At 42.9% G+C, this 22,473-nt stretch overlaps 1 protein-coding gene across 2 annotated transcripts in view; it reads right to left on the minus strand.

Annotated features, from left to right (window-relative positions):
* The window catches only part of GCN1 (GCN1 activator of EIF2AK4), a 62,018-nt gene that overhangs the window by 12,988 nt on the left and 26,557 nt on the right, over positions 1–22,473 (minus strand). For both annotated transcript variants that reach the window (XM_037878342.2, XM_037878343.2), the window contains exons 26-48: positions 20,229–20,407; positions 18,928–19,008; positions 18,231–18,374; positions 14,987–15,114; positions 14,604–14,793; positions 14,225–14,295; positions 12,856–13,021; positions 11,421–11,615; positions 9,019–9,265; positions 8,166–8,287; positions 7,708–7,822; positions 7,104–7,283; positions 6,490–6,710; positions 5,671–5,739; positions 5,322–5,460; positions 5,008–5,204; positions 4,496–4,638; positions 3,554–3,671; positions 3,196–3,411; positions 2,374–2,538; positions 1,728–1,889; positions 1,144–1,236; positions 747–890 (exon numbers count right to left, since the gene is read on the minus strand). In XM_037878342.2, coding sequence (XP_037734270.1) covers positions 747–890; positions 1,144–1,236; positions 1,728–1,889; positions 2,374–2,538; positions 3,196–3,411; positions 3,554–3,671; positions 4,496–4,638; positions 5,008–5,204; positions 5,322–5,460; positions 5,671–5,739; positions 6,490–6,710; positions 7,104–7,283; positions 7,708–7,822; positions 8,166–8,287; positions 9,019–9,265; positions 11,421–11,615; positions 12,856–13,021; positions 14,225–14,295; positions 14,604–14,793; positions 14,987–15,114; positions 18,231–18,374; positions 18,928–19,008; positions 20,229–20,407 — 3,485 coding nt within the window. The remainder of the gene's footprint in view (positions 1–746; positions 891–1,143; positions 1,237–1,727; positions 1,890–2,373; positions 2,539–3,195; positions 3,412–3,553; positions 3,672–4,495; positions 4,639–5,007; positions 5,205–5,321; positions 5,461–5,670; positions 5,740–6,489; positions 6,711–7,103; positions 7,284–7,707; positions 7,823–8,165; positions 8,288–9,018; positions 9,266–11,420; positions 11,616–12,855; positions 13,022–14,224; positions 14,296–14,603; positions 14,794–14,986; positions 15,115–18,230; positions 18,375–18,927; positions 19,009–20,228; positions 20,408–22,473) is intronic.

Here is a 22,473-nt window from a genome sequence, read left to right on the forward strand (position 1 = left end):
TCTCTCTAAAACTAAGAATTGCCCCTTTGCCCAAATGAGAAGCTGCATAGGTAACTTCCCAAGAGCCAAAGGGCTGCACTTAATTTACATAAAATGAGTGTGGTTGCATTTGGCTCCATCTTCAGTGCAGAGGTTTAGAGATCACAGGCCCCAGCACACAATACTTCATCTTGATCCAAGCAGTTCCATGGTCCATGTCACCATACTGAAGGGAATGTCAGCTATGGACAACTTTAGATAGCTCCATGGGAATCTTTGTGCTAGGAGACTGAAAGATCAGCTAACAGACATCTAAGAATAGACAATGAACCCATCACTTTAATTTTTAGTTACACTGGGCTAAACAGACAAACAAAAACAATCAATTCTTGGGGACAGAAACACTCTGGACTTTGCATATTATATATTTTTGAAATCAAAGAAGCAGTATAGAAACAGAACCACACTCAGATTAAGAACTAAGAAAATACATATATTTTTAGTCTCTCATCTAATGCCCCAGTTTTCTAACGCTACAAACAGATTCCGTTAATTGGACACACTGTTGGCCAAACCCATTTAGATTCAGGTAGTCTAACTTTCCCAACTCCTGATATACCACCAACAAAAAGATCATTGAATCAAGGGGCTAATGCACTGAATTAAAACATACCATCAATTTATCTAAAAACCCTGAAACATTGTTTATAACTGAACTTAAAATACTAGTCTTCCTTACTTACCAAAAAATGAACTATGCCACTTACCAGTTGCTCATCAGCACTACCCAACTTCTCTTTCAGCGCAGACATCATAGCAGGTAGGATTACACCCAGATGCCGTGTCAGGGCCTCGCCTGCCACAGATGAGAGGAATGCTAGCACTCTGGTGTTTACAGGAGGAGAAATTAGCTAAAGGAAACAGAAGAAGCAACAGTATTTTACTCCAGTAAGGTTTTTCAGAAGGCACCTCACATAATACACAGGCATGAACAATTCTTAACCATGGGTACATCATATAATCCAAATTACAACGAGTGCTTCTGCAAGTAACCTGTGCAGAGTTTGAAATTTTGCTCCCAGTCTTTGAACAACAGTGCAGAGAACGTTTGAAGCAAGAAGAAATAAAAACACCTACGAAGTTTAGATTTATTCCAAACCATACCTTTGGCACCAGGTAAGGCAGCACCACACGGCTCTTAACAGCCATAACTTGCTTCAGACCGTCCAGAGCAAAGTCTGATGTCTCTTCAGTATCCTACAGAAAGAGTACAGGGAGTTAGCCAGCTCACATGCAAGATTATCTCTGCCACAGCAAACTAGACCTTGTTTCAAGTGACAATTTTTGGGATAATCATACAACCAGCACCTATATAAGTCCTTCCACCTGGGGCTCTCAAAGGCTTTTTCAGACTCTGAATCAAGCCTCCCTACCAGGTTGGGAAGAATCTCGTTAGTGAGGCACACAGATTAAGTGACTTCCCAAATGACAGTGGAGACATGTAGCAGAGCCAGAAGATTACCCAGATGTTCCAACTCTTCGTTCTACACTTTAGCTACAAGACCATTCCCGTCCCCTCTTGCAGAAGAGATGAATCCAGGGAAGAAATGAAATAATTAGACTTGTGACCCTCCCCTAAAGATCTAGCATTACAGACCAACTCCTCCTTCAGCCTGTATCAAGAATCTCAAAACTTGTCCTACAGTGAGGTTTTTTAAAAAGTGTTTGGTCATATCTGAAACACTTACCAGCTGCTTCAACAAAAATGGCAGGATGTCTTCAAGAGCCTGGTATCCAATTGTTGAGTGCAGCTGTTCAAATGTTTTGGCTGCAGCCTCTCTGACTTCTTCCAGAGGATCGCACAGAGCTTTTCTCACTGTAGGAACTAGGGACTCTGAGAAGAACAGCACCTAAGAGATATATAGATACAATTACAGGACATCTGTCCCTGGCAGCTGGAGCATAGCAACACCTGAACACAGCAGCTGGGAACTCAGGACTTACACAATAGAAATAAATTGCTCTTTACTTGAAATTAATTCATGGAAAATTTAGATGGATTAATTTGTGTGAAAATCTGTAGCATCCACAATGAGCTAGATTAATTTGAAAGAAGTTTTCAACTCTTATGTCTCATAATCTGAAGACAGATTGCACTGTTTTAAGATTGCCAATTGCAGACATAAATTATATATATTATGTATATACACACACACACACGCACTTTCATCTGGACAGCAGTTCCAACTAGTTGCAAGTCCTGAAATTCAGTTCCTTTTACGGCAGTTCATAAAGCAAGTTTGCTGCATCTTCACCCCTTAACTGCAAAGAATGTATTTTATAACAGCACATGGGCTAAGAAGTTTGAAATTTCCCCTCTGGAATTTAACTTACTGCATCCCTGCTGGTGGACTTCATGATCTCACTCAAACCAATGCAGACACCTTGCCTCTCATCGCTCTTCTCTGACCTCAAACCCTCTTCCAGGATAGGGATGATTTCTGGAAGGATCTTCTCTCCCAACTTTCGAACGAGATCCCCCAGCGTCCGTGCTGCAACCTGTCCCCAACAATCATACAACAGGGTCACTCTGAACAGTTATCATAAGCAACTAGTTAGAACGTGTCAACCCCAACTGAACTGGAATATTCCATTCTAACTAGTAAGAGATCTAAGGCAGTTAGCACTACGTACCTCAGTCCATCAGTGTTTCAGACGAATACAGACTGCATCGAGACACTATATACATGCTACATATACACTCATGAAATACAGTCCATACTGCCACTCTAGACAGTATAACCTTGTGCATATTTTCATTTCCTTTTAAACTTTTAACAGTACAAACATCTGAAACCCAACACTTCCATTTCTTAGTCGCATGAAACTTAATGGTTGAAGTGATTTTTTTTACTCTCTATTTGTTGTACTCTTATATGCCATATTTTATCCATAAGCAAGTGTTCATAGCAGAGTTAATGATGAGTGGAGATGGGAACACAGCTATGAAAAGGGAGGTTTAAAAAAATGTTAATTTCACCGTAGCTGCTCCAAATAAACAGGGACTGTGTAGAGGAGACACGCATGTGTGTTTAAGAAGGTTAGGTTACTGACAGCTTTGGGGCGGTTTATTGAAAGAGTAACCACATTCCTCAAACACCAGTTATGAACAGAGTAACCTTTGTTAGCAGAGTACCACCTGTGCAGAACCCTTACCGTTCTCTTGTCTGCACAAGTACTGGCCAAGAACCCCAACAGAAGACTGAAGAGGGTTGGCAAAATTTCACGTAGTGTGCGAGGTGTATTTGAGACCACAATTTTCCAGACGTGCAAGGATGCCTGACGAACTACGAGCTGGGCGTCTGATCGGCCCATGTACAGACCTGCCAGAACTCTGTTCCGCCGTTCCACACCAAGAGCACTAATAATGGCCTGAAATAAATAAAAGGAAACCAGTGAAGTGAACATTGCACTTTTTGCCAAATGAAACTTAGAAGAGGTATTGCCATTATAAAGGTCACTCCAGCAGGCTCTCTCCACAAATGGGAACACAGCAACAGACAACAGCACTTACCTTGTTTGACTGAGCTGTTCCGAAGTTGTCATCCTCTGAGGCAGTTTCTGTTGTCATTTTTCCAGTGACTCCTGAGATATGGAATAGAAGATCCCCAAGGAGCTGAACTGAGCTAAACCTGACAAAGGGAGTAAGATCAGTGTTACATGCAGAAAAAAGAAAACAAGTGGTACCTGTCCAAACTGACTGACTGTTATGCTAGACACTACCATGGGAGCAAATGGTGAGGAAGAGAACCAGGTCAATGTGAATTGTCATATGAGATGCCATAAAGATCATTCTGTCAATCTGAGTGAGAAAGAGCATTATAAAGATGATGGGATGCAGGGAATTCCAAACTAAAACAGAGATTAGAGAGCCCCCATGTTAGGGCAGCAAAATGACAAATAAGCCTTGATCTGAACTATGAAAAGGAGCAAAATAGCCTGTGGGTAAAATCATTTGCACATTGTCTATGTCCACTGTCTTCTGTGTTGATATGAACACACACTTGGGATGCCACAAGACTGCACTCATCAGTAGCCATTTTATGTAACTAATTTTTAGACCAGGGTGCTTTCCACTTCATGTTTCCACACCAGGGGGAATGATTGTTGAGATAGCACTTTGAAAAAAGAAATGCACTATGCGTATGTGAGTTCTAAATATTACCAGAGAAACTGCTTTGGAAAAGCATTTTAAAATTGAGACCTGGCTAAGTGATCCAGTAGGAGTGTTTTGCACTATCACCTGGGAGAAACTGCATGTTCCATATTCCACTCCATATTCTGAGTCAGAGTACTACTACAAAGGCACCACATAGTCCAGGTGTAGAAGGGAGAGCCTCTTGTTTCAAAGCAGCTCCTACACTTCTTTAAAGAACAACACTGAGAGGCTCCGAACCCATCCGATCTTCCACTGGTGGAAGGATGGTTACTGCAGGGTTAAAAACTTATTCTCTACCTGATTCTCCAAAGGTCATCAAAGAGACCTTGCTCAAGCTGAGGCAGGAGAAGAGCAATTGCAGTTTCTGCATACATGCTGATGATTCTCTGTCCAGCACGAAGGGCGGTGTCTCGCACAAACTCATTCTCATCTGCCAGAGCCTAGATCAAGAGACAAATCACAAAGTGTGGTTTTCAATGTGGAAGAAAATACCAAATAGATGGCACTTGATTTCCACAGTGAGATGGTGCATTCCTCCCCCTCATCCATTAAAAGTAATGAGTTGCAAAGCAGTGAATGCCCAGTTGAGACCTCTTCCCATTTCCCACAATCTCCGAAGTCAAGGATTTACTAAAAGCCACACATAAAACCCAGCAAACAATGCTATCAAGGACCTTGGAAGAGCAGGGAATAGAATCTGCTATGGACAATGCCATGCAAATCTCAATTACTTTATTAGGCATTTAGAAATACCTGAGAACTTTCCTTCCCTTCCCTAAATCGTGAATTTCCTGCTATCTGCTTCCTACCTTAAGGATGCACGGTATGATTGGCCCAACATAGGGGGTGAACTTGTCTCCAAAGGTGAGGGGCAGGTAGTTGAACATCATGATATAACCATCCCGGACATGGGGTGCAATGTCCACTTTGCTGGCTGTAGCTACAATTTCTGGCATAAGTTTCTCCAGCTTTTCTACCCCCAACCCTGCCATGACTTCAGCCAGACCTGAAAAACAACACTCGATTTCAAAGCTGGTAAACACACAATGATGACACACACAAACTTCTATTTCGGCCAAGCTAAGGAACTCCAACACCATTGCTCAGCTCCTGTTATACTTACCTTGCGCTGCACCAGATCGATCCACTGAACTCTGCTCATACGTCAGCGTCTCCATCAGCCATGGCAGCAAATCCTCAAAGCACGACTCCCCCATGCCCTTCACCATGGCTCCTAATGCCTTCGCAGATACTGTACGCACCTAACAGGCAAGAGAGAGAAGTGTAAAGTTGCAAAATATCCAGTCATAATGAAAGTTATCAAGACAGAGCGATATGGAGGTCTTAACTCCCCTCCCTGATCACTTTTCACAGCTTCTCTCACTATTCTAACCACAAACTAATTCGCGGAAAGATTAGGATTAATCCTACAGGCAGAAAGACTCTTCATACTTGAGTAGAACTGTAATTACCTCAGGCACGGGGTCCAACAGAGAGGTTTTCAGTCCAGGGGTCACACTGGGTAGGTAAGGAGACAGATCCTGAAACAAAAAGCCCAGTGTTTAAGTGCTCGGTTCAAAAAGAAAACTGAGCCATCAGAATCTCATCTTTGTCTGGTAACAGTTAGATACAGCTGTACCCTGGGAGCTTAATACACTGCTTCCACAGCACTGATAATACACAAATTAACTCAATTTTCCCACGCAGTCCTTACAGAGCACTGTCACACTAAGCAGATCACTCAAAAACCTTTCATGCTCATTCATAAATTAAATTAAATTTTTGTTTCCTAAATTAAATCCAGCCCTCTTCCCCCCAATGCAAGGCTTAATTTTAGAGCGTAACCAGCAATAAAGGAATCAAACACCGATCTTCACTCTACAGTTACTTCAACCTTTCCTTCTGTGAACCAACACTGAAAATCTCTGAATTCATTCCGAAGTAGTGGATTTATAGAGGCATCTCTCTTAGAGCACAAATATTTACCAATTCTTCTACAAGACTTGTTTGGGAAATGTATATTGCACCAGAGCTACACAGTAGATCAAAGGAGAAAGTTTATAAGTTGGTCTCAACCACGCTAGGATTTTCATTATCTTTGCAGAAGTCACTTGCTCACATGACATCCATGTTGAGTCAGTGGAACTGCTCAGAGTTCTCGGATTACCCTTACCGAGAACAAAACCCCAGACACACCAGTAAAATATTCACAGTCTTTTGCTCTGTTAGACTATTTCTCCTCTCCAAAGTAAGCGAAGTCTATAGCTGGAAAGATCTCCCCAGCATTATACCTTCTGATCAGTCAGGGAGTACATATTTCCAATGATCTGGGCAGCCATTTTCCTGGTGTCTGTGGAACGATCTTGAAAGGCTCTCTGAACAATGGGCATAATGAGGGCCAGAGACGGAGCATCAATGAAATGGACAAACTTGGTATCCAGCAGGGTCTGCAGGCACTCCTGGGTCTTCCTGGATGGGTCAGTGAGCGCATCCAACAGTACTGGAGCAATTGCTACACATTTCAAAATGGGAGAGAAAAATGCTATTTTGTACATGGAACAGACAAGTGAGACAGCTTCAGCCACAGCTGGTGTCCTCGCGCCCACCCAAAAAAGTGCTAATCCTTCTAAAGAATGACAAAGTGAGAAATGGCAAAGGGAGCCCTATTGACATCAGCTGAGAAGATTCAGAGAACATTTAGAAAGCATAAAAACAGACACTTGTGTTGCAGTTTTCAGGTTATACCTTTTTAAAGTGGATTTTGTTTCAAGTTTACATATTCAATGTGAACGTAAACTAAAAGGGTCCTGCTCTAGGACATGGTTATGAACTAGGGTCTCATATTGGGATGCATTGAGCAATCAAACAACAGACACACACACACACACAGGCACAGGGTTCTTACCCAGGATCTCCGGATTCCTGATAACAGAGCCAATTTGCCTAAGAGCCTGCTGTCCTGCCTTCTGCACTTTTACATGGGAGTCTGTGAGCACTTCAGTGAGCTTTGGCACGATATTTGGCAGGCAGGAAGAGAGCTGTTTTGGGGCACAGTATGCCATAGCCCCCAGCAACTCCACGGACCCTGAACACAGAGTAGAGAAAATTAATGCAACGGAAGAGACTGGCAATGGCAGTGTTCAACTCAAACTCAGCCCTGCACAGAGCAATAGTCCAGAAAGCGCATGCATTGCGGAGGTTTTTAAATAATGGGAAGTTTTAAAAACTGTTCAGGAGGGGCAGCAGGCCAAGATTCCTGCTCTTCAGCTACCTCTATAGCTGCAAGAGAATGTTTCTTAGAATCCAGTCACAAGAAAATGCTGCTTAAATATGTTGAGACAGATGATAAATGAAGCATTCATTCCAAAAGCTCTGTGCTCCGCTGTAGCACAAAAAAGAGAACAAGATCTCACAGTGTTCACTGGGATGAAAGAATAAGCCAGGCAAGTGGTGTATCGGTGAACTTCAAGCTCCTCTGAGCTATAGCAGAGTCAAACACTAGTCCATACCAGCTTTGGTTCTCCAAGACTCCTCCTCAAGTGCCGCCAGAAGCGATGGTAGCACCAGCTTCACGCCATGAGCGCTGAGGTTGCTCATCACTGCCTTGGCACAGTCGTCTGCAGCCTCGAAGGAGGAAAGAGGACATTTATAATCTGCCTCACTGCTGGTTTCTCCCGCTTCTTTAAAGAGCGGGTGGGAACATGGCCCTGGGGTAAAATAGTGTGGATGTCCAACAGTACAGCTAGTTGAAAGACAGTCCCAACCTTAATTCCCAGTGTTAATGTGTTAATTCCCAGAGTTAATTCCCAGTGGAATACGATGCTATTGGTTACCAAAGAAATCAAATTCTAGTGGCCTGTGGTTTGTACAAGGGTTTGGTTTTTTTAAATTTAAATAGTTATTCAGAATAAGAATAGTTTTTGCTACCAACTCTCACATTCCTGGTTCTTAGGAACCTCTTACTCACCTCTCGCACATACTGGTTTCCATCTCCAAAACAAAGCAGCAAATGGGGTAACACATGAACCACATAGGGCTCAAAGAGCTTCCCAAGCATGGTGCAGAGCATCTCAAAGGCAAACAGAGCCCCTAGAAAAAGACAGCATAATCAGGAAATAATATACCACTCTAGGTGGGATCAGAAGTGAAGATCAGATTTGCCTGAAGAGCTAAGAGGTAATTTTTTGTGGGAACCTCAGATCCAGAAACCTCCTGGGCATCTCATTCTCCCTCCTTAAACCAGAAGGAAGTATTGTGTCCGGGACTTTTGCTCCCCAAAGGTGGCGCAGAGGCTGATAGCATTAAAAATGAAGCTTGGTAGCTTTCTGAGTCCCAGTGTAAGTTAGGATCAGAGTGAAGGAAAGAGAAATAAGGATGGAAAACATACAGCAGCAAATGCAATGAAGAGGTTTTAAAAACCCATCGCCACCTCTGGACCAGCTTACACTCCTATCCTTACAGCCCTGAGCGAAGCAAGAGCCTCCCTAGCAACACCCTTACCTGAGATGGGAGAGATGAGAGTGAGGACACATTCCAGAGACTAAGACCCCTTCCTCTACTCCATTGTGAGGTGGGGTTTTTTTTTCGTTTGTTTTAAAATATACTGTACAAGAGAAATCAAGATTTCAGGAGACCCACATTCCCTACTTTAACAGTATCAACTGAGGGGAAAAGAGTAACCAGGTACAGGATTTCCTATACAAGTCAGTCAGTCCCAAGTAAATGGAGGAAGTATAGGTATCGATATGTCTGGTACAAGTGTCAGCAGATCAAATACAGAAAACTTCAAAAAAATGGAGAGGAGAGGGCCTGCCACTCACCTTCTCGCCGGCGGAAGTTCTTCTTATCCTGAATGGCATCCGTCAGCGTGGTCATCATCTTCTGCTGCTTGAGAGAGAGGATGCCAAGGCCTTTCACCAAGCCTGCCAGTCCATATGCTGCACCTTTGCGCTCAGCATACTTATCAGACTCTAATAGCAGCTGCATTAGCTTCTGTATCATTCCTCCTGCATCGTCTTTAATTGCAGGCACAAGAGGTGGTAAACAGCTTGCAACAGACTCCTGGACCTATGGGAAAACCCACTAGTTATCAAACATATCACAAGGTGTATGTCACTAACACTATAACCTGTCCCCACCACTCACCTTGCTGATCTATTGGTATATGTCCCCAGCGACAGGTTTCTGCCTTCTCATGTTTCTGAATCTGAACCCATGTTTGACTTCAGAGTGTAGCTGCTTAGACCCATGGTTTTCAACCTTTTTTCATTTTTGGACCCCTAATAAATTTCAAATGGAGGTGCAGACCTCTTTGGAAATCTTAGTCTGCAGACCCTCAGGGGTCCGTGGACCACAGGTTGAAAGCCACTGGCTTAGAGAATACACATTCCCTTTATAACACTCTAAAGCCATGTTTTGGAATTAACTGAGTAACTTAACAGTAACAAGTCACTGGGACCAGATGGCATTCACCCAAGAATTCTGAAAGAACTCAAATGTGAAATTGTTGAACTATTAACTATGGTTTGTAAACTGTCCTTTAAATCAGCTTCTGTACCCAATGACTGGAAGATAGCTAATGAAACGCCAATATTTAAAAAGGGCTCTCGAGATGATCCTGGCAATTACAGACCGTTAAGTCTAACGTCAGTACCAGGCAAATTAGCTGAAACAATAGTAAAGGATAAAATTGTCAGACACATAGAAGAACATAAATTGTTGGGCAAAAGTCAACATGGTTTCTGTAAACGGAAATCATGTCTTACTAATCTATTAGAGTTCTTTGAAGGGGCCAAACAAACATGTGGACAAGGGGGATCCAGTTGACATTGCGTACTTAGATTTCCAGAAAGCCTTTGACAAGGTCCCTCACCAAAGACTCTCACGTAAATTAAGTTATCATGGGTTAAGAGGGAAGATCCTTTCATGGATTGAGAACTGGTTGAAAGACAGGGAACAAAGGGTAGGAATAAATGGTAAATTTTCAGAATGGAGAGGGGTAACTAGTGGTGTTCCCCAAGGGTCAGTCCTAGGACCAATCCTATTCAACTTATTCATAAATGATCTGGAGAAAGGGGTAAACAGTGAGGTGGCAAAGTTTGCAGATGATACTGAACTGCTCATGATAGTTAAGACCAAAGCAGATTGTGAAGAACTTCAAAAAGATCTCACAAAACTAAGTGATTGGGCCACAAAATGGCAAATGAAATTTAATGTGGATAAATGTAAAGTAATGCACATTGGAAAAAATAACCCCAACTATACATACAATATGATGGGGGCTAATTTAGCTACAACAAATCAGTAGAAAGATCTTGGAGTCATCATGCATAGTTCTCTGAAGATGTCCACACAGTGTGCAGCGGCAGTAAAAAAAGCAAACGGGATGTTAGGAATCATTAAAAAAGGGATAGAGAATAAGACGGAGAATATCTTATTGCCCTTATATAAATCCATGGTACGCCCACATCTTGAATACAATACTTATACTGGCATTAGAAAAGGTTCAGAAAAGGGCATCTAAAATGATTAGGGGTTTGGAACGGGGCCCATATGAGGAGAGATGAAAGAGGCTAGGACTTTTCAGCTTGGATAAGAGGCGACTAAGGAGGGATATGATAGAGGTATATAAAATCATGAGTGGTGTGGAGAAAGTGACTAAGAAAAAGTTATTTACTTGTTCCCATAATATAAGAACTAGGGGCCACCAACTGAAATTAATGGGCAGCAGGTTTAAAACAAATAAAAATAAGTTCTTCTTCACACAGCGCACAGTCAACCTGTGGAACTCCTTTTGCCTGAGGAGGTTGTGAAGGCTAGGACTATTACAGGGTTTAAAAGAGAACTGGATAAATTCATAGAGACTAAGTCCATTAATGGTTATTAGCCAGGATGGGTAAGGAATGGTGTCCCTAGCCCCTGTTTGTCAGAGGGTAGAGATGGATGGCAGGAGAGACATCACTGATCATTACCTGTTAGGTTCACTCCCTCTGGGGCACTTGGCATTGGCCACTGTCAATAGACAGGATACTGGGCTGGATGGACCTTTGGTCTGACCCAGTATGGCCGTTCTTATGTTCACTGCTCTGTAACTCACTACTTCTGTTGTGCCTGGAGTCCATATTTCCAAGAACAGGGATGAAAGTGAGTGATGAAATCCCTGAAAGTGTCAGAGAATTAACCTGCTTCTGCTTGACTCCTGAGAACTTTTGAAAGGAGGTACCTGTTGGGATGGAGTAGACAGGGCTGCTATCAGTTTGGCAACAATTGGTTTCACTTTAGGGTCACTCTTGTCCAGATGTTTTGCCAGGGAGCCCATCAGAATGACCACGCTCTGTCTGACGGCATCATAGTTGGCATCATTTGGAGCATTCTTCAGGAATTCTTCAAATACCGGCAAGAGAGAGTTAACATTGTCCTGAAAAACAAAATGTAGAACATGTCACCTGCTACTAAAATCCACTCTCAGAGCAAGGTTTGCTCTGCTCAGCAAGACCTTGTTATCCTTATCAGAGGCTAAAACTATGCAATTATGAGTCTCAATTTACAGTTCATTTTCCATAAAGAGATAGTCTCATATACTACAGCATTTAGGACCATGTGGCATCCTACAGGCTATGGCTATTTCCTGTGAAAGAGCAGTTAGTTCTTAAATATTGAAAAAAAAAATAGATACACAAACCTGCCAGCCCAGCGATCTGGTGAAAATGGTGGGCATTACCATGTGGGAGAGCTGGTTTGGATTTCAGCACCCATTCTCTTGTTCCCTGAATTAGTACGAGCTGGGAGTGAAAGAGGAAAGTGCACCTGATATTGCTCATCTGGCAACCAAGAGCACTAGCTAGTGGTGACAATACTCAAGTTCTTCTTGACTACAGGAATGGGGTGATCATAAAGAGACACCTTGAAGCTGAATGAGGGAGTTCCAACTCTCCCCTCCAAAATCCATGAGGGGTGCAGTGCTTTGGGCTTGACAACTCATCTTTTCTTGACAGATCCATACACCAGCTACATGTGAAATACCCATATATTTTTTTACTATAATAAGTATGCATTTCTTTAACTTTGGGGTTTTTTATTTGATTCATTTTTAAAATGCCAAAGGCTCTAAGGTTCGTATGCAAGGCCTCCTACATTTTTTTATATATATTATATACACACACACACACACACATATATATACATACACACACACACAGAGATACATATAGATATATAGGGTGTTGTATATACAGTTCTCAGATGCTGGCATCAGAAGATTAAAGTTATACATGTGAATCCTTGTCAGACACAGGCAGCCTCTGATGGTGCTCACTGCCATGTCTTTACAGCAGTTATTTTACTTACCTTTGTTTAATAGTATAGTCCAATTCTGCTTTTATTGCACCAGTTTTACACCATTTCAATTCCAGACACTTCAACTACATTACTCCTGATTTACCACAGTGTAAGTGAGAGGAGAATATTAGGCTGTTAGTCTGTACTGGTCACTACTGAAACAATTTTAAAATACATTAGAGAAAGAAATTCTCATTAGATGAAGGTTTTCAACCGTTACTTTGTACCAATGGCTTTATCTAATATAGAGGCTTCAACACAGTATCCAAGTCCCATTCACGTTTATTCCCATCTTTAAGGGAAGGAGAGTTTGAGCTTACCTTGCCATGGGTATTGAGTGTAGAAAGAGCTGCATCTAGCATGCACTTCCGGACCTCAGTATTCCGGTCATTAAGGGCATCAGGTACAAAGAACTGAAAAAGGGGCTTCACCTGAGAACTATCCAGGTATTGAGAGAGTTTATTCAAGGCCAAGGCTATGCCACATCTGTATAAAAAAAATGTATTATGTATGAATTGGGCTTCCATGATTCAGATGAGTGACTTTTGTAAGCACTTGTTTTTTGCAGCTATCACCACTTCCAATTCCAACAGTTAACAGAGAGAACGCCATGGAACCATAACATTTCAGATAGTTCAGCAGCTGTGCCAATTTTCCCAAAGTGATGATCTCAGAGCAGCAGCCACCATTTCACTTTCAGCTCCCTGCTGCAAGTTCCCAAAGGTACAATAATCTGGCATTCATACAGCAACTTTCATCTGAAGGATCTCAAGCACTTTACACAAACCCAAACACAAGGATAACTTCATCTACCACTGAAACGCAGTAGCTGTATAACGATGCACATAAGCACTAAAGAACAGATTCGTTTAAGGGAAGCAGTGAACAATACGCTGTCCAATTAAAACTACAGAAAGCATTTAAGTAGGCAGAATGTAATTATCCAAATTGGAATTTGTCCAGTTCACTGAGGCTAGCACTGCTATTCTTGACACAAATGATTGAGCACGGAACAGAGACTGAGAATCTGTTGACATAAACCACAAATGAGCCACTTTGATAGGAAAAGATTCCATTCTTATGAGATTGACAGGGATAAAATTGTGAAGAACAACAGTCTGATGCATGGGCAGCAGGTATCATAGGCTGAGAAAAGCTGTGCCTTCCCAAACCGCCAGGTGTGGCCCTGCCCATGTCCTGCCCCCAGACCCCCTCCTACTTCCTGCTCTTGCCCACTCTACCCAGTTCCCTGTGCAGTGGCCCCAGCTTGGGCTGGCACTGGGGCCGCGCCACCCGCCTGGTGCTGGGGCCACTAGCCTGGGGCGGGGGCTGGTGGCCACGGTGGAAGGTTCTGGGTTGCAACAGGGCCTCAGCTGGAAGGGGCAGGGCTGGGGACTAGCCTCCCCCAGGCAGCGATCCACGCGCCACCCATGGTCTGATGGATCTGGAAATGTTCCAGAAGAACACGCAAAGCTGTATTGGTCTGCACAGTCTGCTCTGAGAGAGACAAGTGTCCCATAATAGGGGAGGCCACATGATCACCAGTTGGTACAAATGCAGAGTTTACTCCTCAAACACTTCCCTGGATCATACGCTTCCCTCTCACCTATAACAACATGAGCAAAAGTCTGAAGCATCTCATTTAGGAAGCACTGGAAGTGAAGAGCAGAATTTGAAGAGACACAATACCTTGCTTCCCACTGGTCAGGTGGAGACTCAGATATCATTCGTCCCAGAGCATCCAAAACTGGAGGTGGCCTCTGTGAATGGGGAAATGGGTATATTTAATCAGCATGCCTTTCCAAGGACACACACACACAAAACATGAAGGGAAAAAACAAAGCTGTATAGTAGAAGTTTACTCAGTCTAGTTTCCTCTCCTTAGCCTACAGAATTTAGATCCATGATACCTCCCACATCTGCAATGCCACATTTAACAAAAAATAAAGGACATATATGACAGCACCAACAGAAGAATGTGGTAAGTGCACAGACTGAGTAAGAAAAGGACATAACACTGAGCATGTGTGGTTTGTGCCTGTAACTCCACACAACAGCAGCTACTTACATAGAGCTTCTCCTGGTAAATTTCCATAAGTTTACTCATGACTTCAGCTGCCTGGTTTCGATACTGCTCTACAGCTTTGGAAAGAGCCTCAGCGCCAGCTTGACGCACTGCTTCCTCGTAGTAGATAATATCTTTGATCAGCAGGGAACAGAGATCAGGCTGCAACTCCAGACCCATAGATTCCCACAGTCTGCAGGTAACACAAAGAGGTGATTGATCATTCTTCAGACAACTAGAGATCCCCCTAAACATAGAACACCAGACAGATCTAAAGTTGCACCCTTTTGGGGGCAAGACCTACACAGATCCTCTGTGTAAGACCCCATATGGGAAGGCAAATAAGCATCACTGTTACAATCCACTGAATAGAGTACAGTTCTCACGTCTCTGCCAGTTTTCTAATCTCATCTTCCACATCAAACTTCACCACCCAGAGCCGGCGCAGCAGATTCAATCCATTCTTTTCATCACTGTCAGGTGTTGGTAGCACCATCTGCAGCTCCATTAGTCCCTGAATGAAACGACAGGACATTCAGTGCAAATGTCTGGTCTCTACAGCCATCCTTAGCAGAGATGACCTTAAATCATAATACAGGAAATCTTCCATGTAAAGGAAAATTGATTAAATTAACTTTCTGCTGAAGAACGTCTTGACACTTCTTTCGTTTTGCCAAAAGCTGCTGCAAATTGCACAAAATGGAGTGCCAGAGACTGCGTAATAGTTAAGCAAGGAGTATTGGGGGGGGTGCGGGGGAGAGAAGAGGGACTATTTCAATTTTACTGTATTTGTGCCATCTCACAGCCATGCAAGGAGACTAATACTTGATTAAAGAACCATTTCAGCAGTCTCACACAAAAGAAGTGTTGCACTCACCTTTCTGAAGAACACATTTTGTAATTTAACAGGGAAGCTATATTGCCATCCAGTTGCTCAATAATCACCAGTAAAATAGTGACTGAGGACTAAGAAGGAGGGGATCAGAGAACATAAAACCAATGTAATTAGGTACAGCAGCCAAGCAATAGCTCTCAGCTGCTTAGAAGTCCAGGCCTAGGTAATTGCCTAGATCAGGAGCCCAATAAAAGACAGAAATCACACCTGCATTGAATAGGACAATATAGTGTCATTTGCAATTGTTGCCATGGTGAGAAATACCATAAAAGGGGAAAGAATTATCTGAGTAATGCTGTGCACACTCAGAGGAAGATGCTTGTCTGAACTTGCTTTTCCACAATAGAGCACCAAGAAGTAGAGTTCTAGTAGGTGTCTAGCACTGGACAGGACTCTAGGGTTGTGGACAACTCTTATACTACGCTAGGAGGAAATTTATTCCTCAAAAGTCAGTCCATGTCAGGATTCAAGGGGAATAAAAGCACCAAGGCAACTAGACTGTTTCTTCCTCTCGAGCTAGATAACAGAACACCAGCATAACAAACTACACAAATAAGCTTCATTAAAACAATGTTAGGATTGCAAAGTCAAGCATTCAAAAGTTCAAAGATGTCAGAATTAAGATTGTGTGTGCAACCTGAGACATACACTTCGCCAGTGGGTTTCACAGATACTTGCTCATCAACAAAGAAATATCAGAAACTCAGGAATATTGAGTTACATTCCAAGTTCTGGAGAGGAGTGTGCTCTAGTGCAGTGGTTCTCAAACTGAGGGTCAGGACCCCAAAGTGGGTCGTGACCCCATTTTAATGGGGTTGCCAGGGCTGGCATTAAACATGCTGGGGCCCAGGGCTGAAGCCTGAGAGCTTCAGCCCTGGATGGTGGGGCTCATGTTACAGGCCCCTGGCCTGGGGCTGAAGGCTTTGGCCCCCGTGCCCGGGGCTCAGGCTTCGGTCCTCCCTCCTGGGGTCATGTAGAAATTTTTGTTGTCAGAAGGAGGTCACAGTGCAATGAAGTTTGAGAACCCCTGCTCTAGTGGTTACAGATCCTTTTGCCCTTTTCATCTTCAAGCTTGATCCTGACTCTTTCTGCCCCTCCCTCAATCCCAGTCCAAGTCTCCTTTTCCCTCCAAATCCCAGTCTTCCCCCAATCCTGGCTCCTCATCCCAAATTTCCCACTGTTGTCCAATTTCAGCCGTCTCTTCTCCCAAACCCTGTCTCCTTGACTGACCAATCCCAGTATCCACCCACTCCTTGCACTAATTCCCAGACCCAGTCCTCCCAATCTACTCCCTCTGTACCCTTTGTCAGGAAGCCACCTCCTCCATGCTGCCCAGATGCCAGCAGGGAGAGCATTGAGAGCACAAAAGAGTCTCTTTGCTCTCAGTTCCTGTGCCTGGTACCACAGTGATGAGCAGCAATTGCAGGGAAAGGCTTGCTCGGCTCCTGCAGCCCCAGGATGCAGCATGCCCCATGCAAACAGACTCTTCAGAAAACTAGCTGCCAAAATGCTAACCAGTCTCTATTGTTTAAAAAAATCTTTTTGCCTAAGAATTAGGCAAGCACAGACAATACCGAAGGGGGTTTATTTACAGTACCGGGAAGACAGACAAGCAGCTTTAAAAATATGGTGCCATAGTGGCCAGTTATATACTTTTTATTAATTCATTTGTACATACAGAGACATTGTTACAAGTAAAAAAAAACCCTAAATAAAAATAAAAATAAAAAAAGTACATACATATAAAAGGTCATCCTACTTGCATCAAACATTTATGACTACCTTGCGGGGGAAGGAGGCAGAGAGGTGGCGGTGGATGAGTGCTTACAAAGGGGGCAGAGAGGTGGCGGTGGGTTGTGAAGGGAAAATTAGCATTATTCTAAGAGCTAAGTTACTGGGCGGGCATTAACCATATAAGCTAAGCTATGTTATCAGGTATTAACAAAAACTATGTCCTTGCTTCTCAGCAGTTTGTCTTTTTTGCTGGCTAAATTTTAACTCCTTCCAAACACTACTGAGCATGTGCAAACAGTTTTTTCCCAAGGCTTATAACTTGGCCAAAATTTGGACAGGTTTTGTTGGTTTTTTTAAATGGGAACAGTAAGAGAGACATCCCTGATATCAGAGGGACCCCCTCCTGCCAAATTTCAAGCCCCTGCTCCAAAGCATGGAGGTGCTTGAGCTCCTCAGCAAGTCTGTAGGAAGAACTTTTAACTTGGACAAAACAACCTCTTGTCCCCTTATCCCATTCTCAGAAATGGCTGACCCATTTTTGCTGAAACTTTCTAAAAACATTCAACCTGACCCAGACACGGAACATTTCAGCCCAAATGGCCCAAAGTTTGGCAAAGTTATAAGCAACCAGAAATAAGGTCTTGTAATGTGAAGCATCAGGCAACCTTTCCTACAGGCAGCACTACCAGCTCCCCCTATAATTCTTAAGGGCAAACAGAATGTTAAAGCGTTACACAGCTGTATGAGGAAGGAGACGGGGATAAGCCAGAACTGCTATTTGAACCACAAACCCAGTGCAGACCCTTTAATGCAATTAATAATGTTCTGACTGTCCATAGTGGGAACATTTAATAGTCACTGTCTCCTCCTACAGAGCTTAGCCCAGAGACCCGCTTAACAAATGATGGGAACTATCCCAATCAGGGGGTTGGGTAGCCTGCACAAAAGACTTAGAGAGCCCCGAGTTTAAGTGGAAGTCAGAACAAATGTTTCACACCTACCCTGAGAGCTGCATCTCGAACATTCATGTATGGAGACTGCAGGGCCTGGAGTAACACATCAATCTCCTCCTGTTCTGCATAGGCACAGCCATCCTCTCCACTGCTGCTGGTGCACAGAGCGGTCAGTGTATTGGAAGCCAGAACCTAAAACACAATTACAAAGTATTAGAGATCCTATTGCTAGCCTTCCATCCCATTGCACTGATCATAAATAAAATATAGGTGGATATGACTACATTGCAACAAAGGAAAAAATCTAACAGACAGTCCAGTGGCAGGGCAACATGCAGCCAGAAAGTGACTTGGTGCTTTGCTTTCTATCTGGGAAAGGCTTTTCTGACTCTCCTCCCCATCAGCATCCTGGCCAATACAGAACGAGCAGTGTAGTTGGACTCTGAAAGGAGCCACTTCTACACTTCTTTGCTGGAGGGACAAGGACCGCCACACAAAGTCTTAGAGAGGAAATAAATAGGGACAAACTCAGGGGGAAAATGGGGAAGAATGAGTTGGTCCAGTAGAGGAAGAACAAAGGCTTGTTATCCTCAGATACAGGCACTATATAAAACAACTGGTGGTACGTTAACATATGTGAACAACCAGCCTCAGAGATTTTAGAATTGATGGACATATTTCCTAGGTTCAGCTGCTGATGCAGCTTAGGCTGGGTCTATACTGCTAGACCAAGTGGACAGCTCACCTGTAACCGTGGAGAACCTGTTCCAATCACCCTGGTCAGCAACAGTAGCATATCTGTGCGAGGCAGCAACTCGGGGCCATTCTAAGGAGAGGGGGAAAAATAACATCTTGCCATCTAATTTGTTCAAATGTAACCCCAAAAGCTAACAGACAGAGAAAATCCAGTGCTAGCAAGTTAGCTGGGCAGGAAGGAAACCCACTCCACTGCCAGCTGCACTACTCCTACACCAGTGAAAAAAAAAACCTTGAATCATTACATCTGACACACAGAAGGAATTTGCTTTATCCATTCCAGAATTTAACACTCTTAAGGATTAATTCAAACTAATCCATATACTGATAGATGCTGGGATAGTGATCTTAGCTAGGCAACTCAGTAGCAAGAGGATAGGCACCTTCAAAATATCTACGACAGATGTTGAGGGATTTCTGAAGGGAAAGTAATATTTGACTAAGCTATTTGCAAGTAGTGATGGTTAGGTCCTCTACCATCAAATGAGACCAGGGAAAAGTATATGAACAAAGAGAAATCAGATTATTTGTGTAGCACCAAATTTGTGCTAAAGCCTACCACATAAAGCCTAAGAGGCTGTGAAAAAGACAACAGATACTCCCTATAAACCCTCATCAACTTGCCAGCTTGTGAATTCTGTCCAAGCAACAAGTCTCAGACTGAGTGTCTAAGAACAGGGGATACAGAGAAAGTCAGCAGCAGGGACCTAGGGAAACTGCTTCACTGATATTCGAGACACAAGATGGGCAAGGAAGTATCTTTTACTGGACCAACTTCTGTTGGGGAGAGAGACAAGCTTTCGAGCTACACAGAGCTCTTCTTCAGGTCTGAGAAAGACACTCAGAGTCACACAGCTAAGTACAGATAGATATGTGCTAACTACTTAAGCTAAACTATCTGTTCTAGCTTGTGTTTATCTGTGGCTTTCTGAATACTTTTCCCAGGTCTGAGGAAGAGCTCTGTGTAAGCTTGAAAGCTTGTCTCTCTCTCTCACCCACAGAAGCTGGTCCAATAAAAGATATTACCTCACCCACCTCGTCCCTCTAATATCCTGGGACTGATCATTGCATACAATCACTGATATTTTCACATACAATAAATAGCAAGCTCTGCTGAAGGGAAAACTTAGTAGCTGCACAGAATTCTTCATCCCAGGGTTTCTTGCTGAAGGTATCAATGCCCACATTAACCACTCCTTGGCAACTCTCTAATCTTTAATGCCATTATCTTCAGAGTGATCTCTTCACATTCCTCCAGTTCCCAGCCCTGGGGGACGGATGAACACTGACCTCATCCACCAGCAAAGTTTGGCCACTTGCTGATCTCAGCTGAGCATGAACTGTAAGGATCTGCAGGATCTTGACCATGAGCGCCTCCTTCTCTTCACTATCATTGGGCGTCTCAGTCAGCACTGTCTTTAACAGAGGAAAGACTAAGGAAAATGCTGGGGCTGATAATGATGCAGTGCCTGCAAGGGGTAGAGAGAAAAGAAGAAATCCTGTGAGCATAGTGGAGTCTCTTGGGCTTTCATTTACTCTGTAGATATGTATTAATGTATTATTCTTTAACTTTTATATTGTGGTATTGCCTAAAGGCCACAACCGGGTTAGGCCCCATTGTGCTAGGCACTGTACAAACACACACAATAAACGCCACAAAGAGCTTACAGTCTAAAAGAGACCAGATGTAACAAGTGGACTTGGGCAACAGGGTAAGAAATGTAGCAAGGTGTGCACAATTCTTAGCTATTCTAAAGCAGCAATCACAGCTCACCATCGGCCTAACCACTGTCACATTGCAGTTTCACTTCAACAGCAGTGGCATTCAGGCCCCAGCATTGAGCCAGTCTGAGATGCCTGCTCTCAGTGCTGGTGCATTTTACATTAGTGTGCTTTTAGGGGGTTTTAATTAAGTGACATTAGGAGCTCAAATGATGTCAGACGCTTAGGACCATGCAGAAAAAGCACAAAGCGTAAGAGGAATCACTGAAATTCAGGGGACAAAAAGTGGAAAAATAGATGAGATTCTGAGCTCAGCATCAATAGCTTTTACACAGTACCCAGCAGCCTAGCCAGACCATCCCCTTAAAGATGTCACATGGATTCCAGGGGACAAGACTCCTTTAACTCTGGTTTGAGGCTCAACAAATACAGCATTTTGAACTCCAGTTGTTTGGCAGCTGGGTCTTTTTCTCTCATAGTGAATCAGCTTTAGAACTGGTGTGAAACACACACTCCTCCCAGCCAGTCCAAAACAGGGAGGTATTAGAAAATAAAGCATTAGAAAGGCTAGCAAAATAAATGACCCTAAATCCCCAGTGTCAGGCTATCCTGTCAAGAGTTATTTACTGCAGGGTACTGCATGAATATAGCCACTCGTTAGGTATGGACCAGTATTCATAAGAATCCTCCCATGGGACCACAGTTACAGTCCTTTTCCAAATATTGCTAAAAATAAATAGTGGTTAGAGAGCATGAATACCCAAGAGGAATGTTTGCCTTCTACCTTCTCTATCAGTGAATGCAGATTTTAATTTCAAATGGAAGAATGAAGAGCTCTGCAGATACAGCACTACAGCTTTATAGCCAGTTTCTCTCATATAGGACACACAAGCTGTCAGAGCATTTCAAGGAAGAATTATTAATGACCCTTTTTCCTTGTGAAGCTGCTAATTTAACACTACTACAGAGGGAGCATGGATGAAGAAGCCACAGCTGTGGAATTTGCTCCCTCTAGCCCCAAATTACGGTAACTTCAGGGCATACCTCATCATGGGTCAAGCATTGGCTTGACTATGGGTTTAAGCAAGGGAGGTTCTTGATTTCTTTACAAGGGGCTTTATCAGGGAGGAAAGCTATTTTGCATTCATTTCAGACAACAATTATTGTATTTAAGTATGTAAAATGCCCAGATGCTTCAGAAACAGATGATTACATCACATTTTGAAGGGGTAATTTCATGGTAAACCAAGGAATTAATCTTAATTTAAAAGATTAACAATATTTTGGATATTAAGAGACATTAAGCACTGCAGCATTTAAAAATCTTCAATCTAATGGGAGAAGGAGTTAAATCAAAATTTCAAATAGAAAAGCTGGGAAAGCATTTATCTATGCAACAGGATTTGCACAACAATCTACTAATGAGCAAATTCTCAGACATTTGTTCAAATAACTGCTGAGTGGGAGGAAAAATGTGTATTGTGGTTGTATCCAGCAATGGCCAATTTCAGGAAAGAAGCTTTAAAATGGATCTAAATATTAATGAGACAGTACAGTTGAAACAGATGATATACTGCAGAGTCACAATATCACTGAGATGTTAAACAATGTACTGAAGTGGAAAGCATCATGGTCAATGGCTTACTAAACTGTAAAGAATAAGTGTACTGCAACCACAGAGAAGCAGACCGTGGTGGGTGAAGGACTATAGCACTGAGGTACAAGGTCTTTAAAATGATGAATAAAGCTCTATCTTAGATTTCCTCTAAAGAACTGTAAGGGTTGTATCCCAAGGTATTATACTGGTCATAAT

The sequence above is a fragment of the Chelonia mydas genome, chromosome 15 (genome assembly GCF_015237465.2).
Source record: "Chelonia mydas isolate rCheMyd1 chromosome 15, rCheMyd1.pri.v2, whole genome shotgun sequence".
NCBI lineage: Eukaryota > Metazoa > Chordata > Testudines > Cheloniidae > Chelonia > Chelonia mydas.